The sequence below is a fragment of the Phascolarctos cinereus genome, unplaced genomic scaffold (assembly GCF_003287225.1).
Source record: "Phascolarctos cinereus isolate Bilbo 61053 unplaced genomic scaffold, phaCin_HiC Scaffold_2;HRSCAF=192, whole genome shotgun sequence".
Lineage (NCBI taxonomy): Eukaryota > Metazoa > Chordata > Mammalia > Diprotodontia > Phascolarctidae > Phascolarctos > Phascolarctos cinereus.
Genome location: NW_027555625.1, coordinates 141,900,118 through 141,910,639, shown reverse-complemented (window position 1 = coordinate 141,910,639; position 10,522 = coordinate 141,900,118). Strand labels below are relative to the sequence as shown.

The 10,522-nt window shown below is 41.9% G+C and overlaps 1 protein-coding gene across 2 annotated transcripts in view; it reads left to right on the top strand.

Moving 5' to 3' along the window:
* The first annotated feature begins 9,534 nt into the window (after positions 1–9,534).
* Positions 9,535–10,522, top strand: part of TNFRSF10B (TNF receptor superfamily member 10b) — a 34,896-nt gene continuing 33,908 nt past the window's right edge. For both annotated transcript variants that reach the window (XM_078149654.1, XM_078149653.1), the window contains exon 1: positions 9,535–9,931. In XM_078149654.1, coding sequence (XP_078005780.1) covers positions 9,863–9,931 — 69 coding nt within the window. In that variant the 5' untranslated portion in view covers positions 9,535–9,862. The remainder of the gene's footprint in view (positions 9,932–10,522) is intronic.

Here is a 10,522-nt window from a genome sequence, read left to right as displayed (position 1 = left end):
CACTAATGTGAAAATATGCTTAATAGGAATGTATATATATATATATATATATATATATATATACACACACATACATATATATTTATATAGAGAGAGGAGGGGAGAGAGAGTCTATATCAGATTGCTTGCTCTCTTGAGGAGGGAGGTGGGAAAGGAGGAGGAGAAAAATTTAAAACTCAAAAGCCTATGGAAGTGATTGTTGATAATTCAAAATTTAAAATTTAAAAAAATATATCAAGGAATGAATCAGAGAAAAAAACTGCCACACTCAAAGACAAAAGTACAAATATCCTCTATCTCCAGAGGAATTATAAATCTCTTTCAATCTCTTTATCTTTTTGGGGGGGTTAGGCAATGGGGTTAAGTGACTTGCCCAGGGTCACACAGCTAGCAAGTGTTATGTGTCTGAGGTTGGATTGGAACTCAGGTCCTCCTGAATCCAGGACTGGTGCTCGATCCACTGTACCACCTAGCTGCCCCAGTCTCTTTATCTTCTAAATATGATTTAAGAAATAGCATAGGTGTCATCAAGTATTGTAAAGGCTGTCTTTGCTCTGCTTGGAACTGTTCCAAAGTGGAATGGGCTGCCTGAAGAGAGAGTCAGCTATCTTGCTCCATGCTCCCCCCCCCCAGTGGAGGCTTCTTAACAGAAGATAGGTGATCATTTGTCTATCATGCTGTAAGGAGATTTTTTCCCCTTAGGCTAGACTATCAATCAATAAGCATAATAGCCACTGATCGTGGGAACATATTATTGTGGAAAAAAGCATGTCTTCCAGCCCGGTGCCCTCAGGCATCATCCTGGGAAAAAATCCCTGTGGAGATGCAGCCTGGCACCTGTTCCAATAGATGCCACAGTTACAGCTACTGAAGACCCAAGAAAGAAAGTTCTTGCCCCCAAAGTCCTTGGCACTGTCAAATCGTTTGACATCAGAAACTGACATGATTGTTATCAGTGGAAATGACATTAAAGAAGATTAATCTCTGCTCTATAGGACCATGGGACTTTTCCAAATGACTTAAAGCTAAAACCTTCCACATGTGGTTTCTTCCTCTGGAATGTGAGCTTCTTGAAATCAGGGACTGTCTTGCTTTTCTATTACTATGTGCTTCCAGTGCTTATTATAGTGCTTTGCATATAGAAAGTACTTAACAAATGCTTTGTTCATTTATTCACTCAAGAGGGCTGTGTGGTAGGATTCAGAGGATCCTAGATTCCCCTAAAACACTCCATTGAAGCTTAGAGATGCACCATTTTATGAGGTCATAGAAAGAGTTTCCTTCTGCTTCCCCCACTCCATCAAGAAGTTCACAGTGGTCGGAATGATAGTTCTAGGATAGAAAACCGCTCAGGCAGGTTGATGGCGAAGAGGCAGAACACAGGAAGCTGCTCCTCAGGCTTTCAGGATAGTCTCAGTTCTCCCTGTCTGACCTCTACTGCCCCCAGGCCCAGCTAGCCAGGGCCTTCCCTTAGGCCTGTGCTGAAGGAGAATAATTTTGGGACGTTCTATAATTAGAGAAAGAATTCATAATTAAACAAGTGATAGAGGGGATCACACAAGAGAAAACAGACGATTTTGATTATGGAAGATTAAAACATTCCTACACAAACAAATCTAGTGCACCTAAGATTAGAAAAGAAACAGTTAACCAGAGGAAAATAATCTTTGCAACAAGTTTCTCTGACAAAGGTTTCATTTCCAAGACAAGGAAGTGATTCAAATTTATAAGACTACAAGCCATTCCTCAATAGATAAATGATCAAAGAATATGAATAAGCATTTTTCAAAGGAAGAAATCCAAACTGTCAACAATCAGATTAAAAAATGCTCTAAATCACTAATAATTAGAGAAATGCAAATTAAAGCAATTTTGAGGTTCCACCTCATCCCCGGAAGAGTGGCAAAGATGATGAAAGAGGAAAATGACAGATTTTGGAGGGTTTGTGGGAAAACAGATACACTGATGCACTGTTACTGGACCTGTGAATAGGTTGTCATCCTGGAAAACAATTTAGAATTATGGCCAAGAAGTTAAGACCCTGATATACCACTATCAGGACTATATCCCAAAGAAATAAAAGAAAGCAGAAAAGGATCTATATCATAGTAGCTCTTTGAATGATAGCCCAGAATTGAAAACTAAGGGGAACTTGTACTCCTATTCATTTTTCTAAAATGCAAATCTGGGGGCAGCTAGGTGGCCCAGTGGATAGAGCACTGGTCCTGGAGTCAGGAGGACCTAAGTTCAAATCTGGCCTCAGACACTTGATACTTACTAGCTGTGTGACCCTGGGCAAGTCACTTAACCCCATTGCCTAGCCAAACCCCCCCCAAAAAAACAAAACAAAAAGAAAAACAAAAAAAGAGTAAATATAAAAAAAATGCAGATCTGATTATATCATACCCCCCTCCCCCCAATCCCCACCTCACAATAAACTCCAGTGGCTTCTACTGCCTCCATAAGCAAATACAAAATACTCTATTTGACATTCAATGCCCTTCATTATCTAACCTCCTCTTACCTTTCCAATCTTCTCATATCTTACTCCCCAACTTGCAGTGTCATAGGCCCCTGGATGTTCCATAAAGAAGATGCTCCCTCTCTAGGCTCCAAGCACTTTTTTCTGGCTGTCCCCCATGTCTGGAACTCTAGCTTCTGCTCCAACTACTGACCTCCCTGGCTTCCTTTCAGTCCCAACTAAAAAATCCACCTTCTATAAAAAGTCTCCCTTACCTAACCCCTCTTAATTCCAGTGCTTTCTCTCTTTTATTTATTTAACCTGTACTTACCTTGCTTTGTACATATTTGTTTGTATGTTGTCTCCCCAATTAGATTATAAACTCCTTGAGGTCAGAGACTGTCTTTTACCTCCTTTTGTATCCCCAGGACTTAGCACAGTGCCTGTTTATGGAATGAATGAATGAATGAAAGTCTTGAATTGTGATATGTAAATATAATTGTGCTACAAGCAAGAATGCCTCGGACAATTTCAGAGGAAATTAGGAACACCTTTATGAACTGATACAGAGTAAAGTGAACAAAACTAAGGTTCAATTTATACAGTGAAAAACCTATAGAGAAAAACAACTCTGAAAGATTCTAGAACTCTGATAAATGCAAAGATAAATCACAAATGAAGATGAAATACAGTGTTCACCTGAAATAGAGGTGATGGATTTAAAATGCAGAGATATATCCATTTTTAGCAAGAACTCATGGAGTAATTGTTTCACCAGATTATAAAGAAAATATTAAGGGACTTTTAAAAAAATTTGTTTAATGGGGGAAGGGATAGTAGAAGGGATGGGATTAGTAAAAATACTCAGAAAAACAAGCATGTATAAAATTAAATGAAATTTTAAACATTTTTCAGGTGGTAAAATTTATTCTATCAAAGCATTTCTTTTTCTTTTTCAGCCAAAGAAAAGATTTATTAGAACATCTGCCATATTGGCCAGACTCTTAAGGAGTCTGAACATTAGTGAGCTATTGGCTAGATTTTAAGAACCTACGCAGTGGCTAGATTTTAGGAATCTGAGTACCTTAATGGAGACACGATGGACCTTATATACAGAAAGAATGTGGGAGGGATTTAGGAGTGGCCAAGTAGTTTGGGGTGACTGGAGGAGGGGTCTTATCAAAGCATTTCAAAGAAACAAAGTGAAACTGAAAGTGATTCATTAACAGTGATGGAAAATTGAAGTTCACTTATTATTTACAAGTTTCACTTTGGAAAGTACATATTAACCAGCATTACAAATAATCAAAAGGAGTGGAACCCATTATGGAAACGACATTGTTTTACTCTTCACTCTTCAGGTACAGGATGTTTGAAAACTACCCGCTAAGTGCCTGCTTCTTTAGAAGCAGATCAACTAATATTTTTTTTAAAAAAAAGAGTAACTTTTACTTAAATGAGAAATTTAGCAAAACTTATTATCATAGCACATTTAGGCAATTTCCCCCCTTAAAAAAAAAGCAGCAACACCCAAATGTCTCTTCATTTAAGTTGCATATTCTCAGACTAGTAAAAATAAAATCATGAAATTAGGGTTTCCAGATTTAAGAGCCCATCTTCACTGTAAGTAGCAATCAGATTCTGATGGGGTTGATGAATGATGCTAACTACATCCTTTTCATGAACTGTCAGAGTTCTTTCTAGTTTACCAGTTACTGTGCTGAAACAGTACAGAAATGAAAAGGATTCATTAAGCATCTACTATGCACTAGGTGGTATGCTAAATGCTGGGGATCAAGAGTACTGGGACAAAAAAGAAGTGGTTCCTGTCCTCAAGGACCTTTATTTCTATCAGGGGAGACAACACGTACATGTGTAAATATGAAATATACACAAGATAAATAAAAGATCATTTTGTGGGGTAGGGCACTAGCTACTGTGTGGATCAGGAAAGGCTTTATATAGAATAAGCGGGAACTTTGAAAGAAACAAAAGAATCTAAGAGGCAGAGGTAAGGAAGGAGTTCATCCCAGGAAGGAAAGACAGCCAGTGAAAAGTCAGAAAAGGAGGTGGCATTTCATGTGTGAGAAACAGCAACAAGGCCAGTTTGGCTGAACGCAACAGTACAAGAAAGGGAGTGATTTAGAATAAAACCTGGGATGGCTGGCTGGGGCCAAATGCTAATAGGCTTTAAAAGCTAGAGGGCTGGATGGCCCCTTACATCCCTTCTAACTGGGAAATCTGGCAATTCATTTGTTTTTCTTTTAAAACTGCCTTGCGGATTTCAGAAAAACTTAGAAAGACTTACATGAACTGATGCTGAGCGTGAAGTGAGCAGAACCAAGAGAACATTGTACATAGTAACATTGTGCAACGATCAAATATGATTGACTTAGCTCTTTTCAGCAATACAATGATCCAAGACAATTCCAAAAGACTCAAGATGGATATCCACATCCAGAGGAAGAACTGTTGGAGTCCAAATGCATGATTGTGGTGAATAATCCTAATAGGGCCCCCTCCATTCTCTGGGGCTGTTTTGTAAACAGGCAAGTTGCCAGTCCTTAGATCACTTTGTATGTATAAGTCAGCTAACTGGTGAGCCCCTTGAATACCAAGTTTTCTCAAAAGAACTTGTCTCCCAGTTGAAAGTCTTTGGCACCGTATCCTAGCATCATAATATCTTTTGTTTGCTGTCACAGATCTGAGCTGAAGCTGTGGCTAGTTGGTACTTTCTCTTTCAGTTTTCCCTTTCAATCTCTCCTTCACCTAAGGAATGTACTGCTTCTGAGTACTTACATTACCTCCTTCACCTGACTTGGCTGCCAGACCAGGTGTGGACAAACAAGGCAGTAATGATACAAAGGGTAAGCCAATATCAACTACTAGATCGAGTACAGGAGTGGAAAGATCAGTCACAGACAAGAGAACTAGGGCTATCAGACCAGCCCCTAGGCTAAGTTATGATGTTATGGGGAAACCTGAAGATAGAGTTACAAATGTATCTAGGTGACAATATTTGAGATTGCCCATGTAAGAAGTCTCTTGCATATAAATTAATGTTTACTGTTGCAATATGAATTATCACATGTTTGAATAGGCTTGTTTCTTAATTTCCTGTGGTGCTCAATTGGCTTTTTTCGTGTTCTATTTATGCTATAGCAATGTCTAATTGTTTTCTGTATATGCTATTGCTTACAAATTGTATTTTATATATAGGCCTATTGATAGTATTATTGCTGCAGTTAGCTAGTTTCACTTTGTTAGTTAACCATGTGTATTGCTTTTGATTGACTGCTGTATACTACGGATATGTGTGAACTTCTGAAATGTATGTGTCATTTCCTGTATGTAGTTAGTCATGTTGTCACTCTAGTGTTCTCCCAGGTGATGCTCAATGTAGTACCACACCTACTGTTAATGTGTGCAGGTGGATGAGTGTTCTGTATGAAGTAGACTATGAGTAGAAGCTCTGGTATAGGGCTACTGAGCACTTTTTTGGGGCTGCTTTCCATCTTTGGTATATACCTGCCACCGAACTCTCACCTGTGGCTCCAAGAGGCTGTGGCATGCACAGCAACCACACATCATTTCAGTAGACAGGCATTGCGGGTAATTGAGGGGCCTTGAGTAATCAGTGAGTTAGGGGGTTGTCTACCCCAGGCATATGAAGACTTCCCCAGTGGAATACGCAGATATGAACAATTTGTTCCAACGGGCCATGAAATTGGTGGAAGCAGATGTGTGGAGCACTTAGATCTTAGTTAGACATCAAAGACACCAAGGTCATCCACTGTATCCCAAGCTGTCACTAGTTATCTTGACTTTTGTCTTGCTATTGGACTCTGATGACTCTGGAAGAGACAGTGAGGTCAACGATTTGGTGCGACTCTGCTTCACTTGAATCCAATTTATACGCCAAGTTAAAAGACGTCACTCATACCATCTTTACCTACCTCAAAGTCCTGTGGCAATGAGCAAGTGATGATACAGCAGGTGTAGATACACCGGGAGTTGTAGTCACAGCCTTGCACTCAAATGGCCCAAGTGAAAGGGTTATCATCTCACTGGACTGAAGTAACGGTGGGGTTTGGCTGCCCCCTGGGTGTGGGAGCAGCCTCTTCCAAGGACCACACTGCTCACCTCCTGGAATGAGGAAGGCTTGCTTCCTGCATCAGGTGGGGATCCTACCTTGTGGTTGAAACACACACACACACACACACACACACAAATGTACAAAAACTTTTGCAAAGATGCTTCCGCACACCATTGGTATACTTATAGACAACATGAATTGCAGTAGACCTGAAAGTCAAACAGTTCTTGTTGTGAGAGAACTCAGCAGGTATGGTAACCAAAAAAAATAGCCTTGAGGGAAACAAAGCTGGCCAATGAAGGCAAGTTTACCAAAGTCAGAGCCACATTCAGTTTTTCTGGAGTGGCCACCGTGAAGCTGGCATAGGTTTCAGAATCAAATCAAATGAAATCTAGTCAATAAGCTTGTGTGCTTCTCAAAAGGAGTGAATGGCAGGATCATGACAATGTGATTGCCACTTGCAGGAAAGTGTCATGCCACCATCATCAGTATGTGTGATTCCACCATGATGAACTCTTATGAGATCAAAGAAAAATTGTATGAAAATCTGAAAATCCTCATCATCAATGTGCCAAAAGAGGATAAGCTTATAATTCTGGATGACTTTAATGCTAGAATAGGCACAGACTATCCGACATAGCAGGGAATCCTTGGGAGGAATGAAGTTGGAAACAACAACAACAGTGGTCACTTACTACTGAAAACTTGTGCATCTCATGACCTTCTCATCACCAGTACTCTACCATTTACCTAAACATAATAAAGCTTGATAGATGCACCTTGGAGCAAATATTGACATTTAATAAATTACATCATTGTAAGGAGAAGAGAGAGACAGGATGTGAGAGTGACAAAGGTGATGTGTAGTGCAGAGCGCTGGATGTAGACATCTTCTCCAGGCTAAACATTTGCATTTAACAAAAGTGGTGGCCCCACTGCAAGATGACTACCAGAAGACTTCATGTCAACAGTTCAGAGCACTTCTCCCAACAAGAATAGTTTGTTGATGACTAGGAGGGAAAGATAAGCCAACACACAGAAGGCAACAGTGGAGCAGAAAAGAAGTGCACAGGTTTCAGAGATTTGTTGTACAGCACTGTAATTACTCATCTGTGCAAGCACACTCATGAACAGAGGTAATGTTTGATTAAAATGATGGGGAAAACCAGAAGTTACTAAATGAAAAACAAGAACTTCACAGGGTCTACCAGTAGGATAGTTCATCTATCTCTAAGAAGACAGCATTTAACTCCATCAAAAGAAAAGTGCAAGCAAAGTTTAGAAAGATTCAGGATTCTTGGCTTGGTAAGAAAGAAGAAGAAAATCAGTTTTATGCTGACAGTAACAATCCAAAGTGTTTTTTATGATACCCTGAACAGCTGTTTATGGACCAAAGATCAACTTCTCAGTGCTGATGGAACCACATTGATTAGTGATAAGGATTTGATCCTGGAGAGATGGGCTGAACAATTCCACAGTGTTCTCAACAGTCTGTCATCAACCAGTGTTGAAGCCATTGATTGTTTACGTCTGGTTAAAGCAATCCTTCTCTAGTCAAACGTCCAACTGAAGAAATTTTGAATGTCATTAGGCTCCTCTTATGTGGCAAAGTATCTGGTGCTGATTCTTTTCCAATTAAAATTTACAAGGCAGGTGGTCCACTGTTCATAGAAAAGCCGACTGAAATTGTGCAGGTTATGTGGCAAGAGGAGGCTATCCCTCAGGGGTTCAAGGATGCCTCCACTGTCCATCTCTTTAAAGGAAAAGGAAATAGGTTGTCCTGTGACAATCCCAGGGGGTTCTCTCTCTTAGTCATTGCCAGCAAGATTCTTTCCTGAGTCCTTTTTAATAGGCTGATTTTTCACCTGAAAGATGGTCATCTACCCAAGAGCCAGCGTGGCTTCAGAAAGGCTGAGGAACAGTCAGTATAGTGTTTGCTGCCCGACAACTCCAGGAGAAACACCAGGAGCAGAAAAGGGGACTGTATACAACACTTGTCAACCTGACCAAGGTCTTTGATACTGTCAAACATGAGGGCTTGTGGAAGATCATGGCAAAATTTGGTTGCCTGGACAAGTTCATCAGTCTTGCACATCAGTTCTATGATTGCACATTTGCACAGGTTCTAGATAATGGATGATGCTCTTTAGCTTTCCCAATCATCAATGGAGTGAAGCAGGGATGTATGCTTGCTCCCATGCTTTTTAGCATAATGTTTTCAGTGTCGTTGTCAGCTGCCTTCAACTAGGACAAAAATGCCATTAAGGCCAGCCACCACACTGATGGTAAATTATTTAACTTGAAAAAGGTACAAGTCAAGACTAAAATGGAGAGAGCATTGGTGCGTGATTTTGTGTTTGCACATGATTGTGCATTCAACATAGCCTCTGAGGCTGGGGTGCAACAGAGTATGGATTGATTCTCTGCTGCTTGTGCTAATTTTGGCTTAACAGTTAACACCAAGAAAACACAGGTGCTCCACCAGCCAGCACCACACATCCAAATGTAAAACCAGCACCAAATGGAGGAATTTTGAATGCTGTGGATAAATTCACTTATTTTGGCAGTATACTTCCAAGCTCCTATCGGTCTGATCAGCCACAGTCAGATACACTGTACCTTGATCCCATTTTGGTCCTCCTCCAGAAAGAAGCACAACAACCATACGTTGTTTTCTTGGCTGTGTTTTCTTTACATGGCATCCTCCCTATATACGACAAACATATTTTGTAAGCACAAATACTTTGCGGCTCCAAATCTCTGTGCTCCATTCTGGGCCGAGTTATCTCCCACCTGTCAAATTCTAAATCCTTTCGCTAACTTTCCTTGTATCTCAGAAAGTAAACTTACACTAAAGTTTCCCACAGATTCTTCCGCCACCTAGGGAATTCCCACAGAACCCCTCCCCCCACCTGTGTTCAGGACCAATGACTGTGAAGCTCTTTCTTCTGCCCACCCACACCCCTCCTACTTCGGGGACTTGGCTAGTGTTGGATACTAGCGCTGCTTGCGGGCTACTCTTTCTTACTCTGTAAGGCGGCAGGTCTTCTGCTTCGCTCTTCTGAGACTAGTGGGACGCAGGCTACTTTACATAAGTGGGGCGCAGGCTGCTCTCTGCCTTGCACAAGTCGGGCGCAGGCTGCTTTGCCGAACGGGAGTGGGGCGCAGGCTACTCGGCCTTACACAACTGGGGCGCAGGCTGCTCTGCCGAACGCGAGTGGGGCAAAGGCTGCTCACTTGGACAGAACCGGACGTGGTCGGGCTCGCATCACCGGGAGGCCCTGGTAAAGCTTCATTCCAGGGGGATGGGCTACGCCACGGCTACGCCATGCCCGGTCCCCTTGAAAGATCTCACTTATTTGTTCCTGTGCTTGGTGAGTCAACTAACCCTCGCCCTTCCTCCCTTCCTTGGGCAGCGCGAGCGTGGGGCAAAGGATCACCCGTGTCCATAACGTAGGACGTTAGACGGAGGGGAAGGAGGTGCCGGGCTAGCTGGAAATGCCCGGAATTGTTTCCCTTTCTCTCTACCGCGTGTCTCCAGGGCAAGTCCAGGCATAACGGGCCACGGGCTAGCTGAGGAAACTGGTGGCCCAGACAGACGTGACTGAAAACCTGGCCGCCTTTGGGGGGAACATGGGAAGAGGAGAGTGGTCACTCTCGTGACTCCAAGTGGAGAAGGCTTCGTGGCTTCTTGGAAAGAACACGGGGTTTGGAGCTCCGTCTGGGCTTTAGTTTCCTCACTTGTAAAATGAAAGGGTGGAGCTAAATAATGTCGCAAGTCCCTTACAGTTGTAGATCTATGATTCTCCAGTGGAAGGGGGCTCTGCTTAGCGGGATCGAGTCAGGCGTCTTTTTTAGGGGACTTCTGAGGGAGGGAACAGCAGCCCAACTCCCAGTCGTGATTTCAGAGCATCTTGACTCACTCCTCAACTCTTTCTCTCCCACTTCCCATTCTCCACCCCATA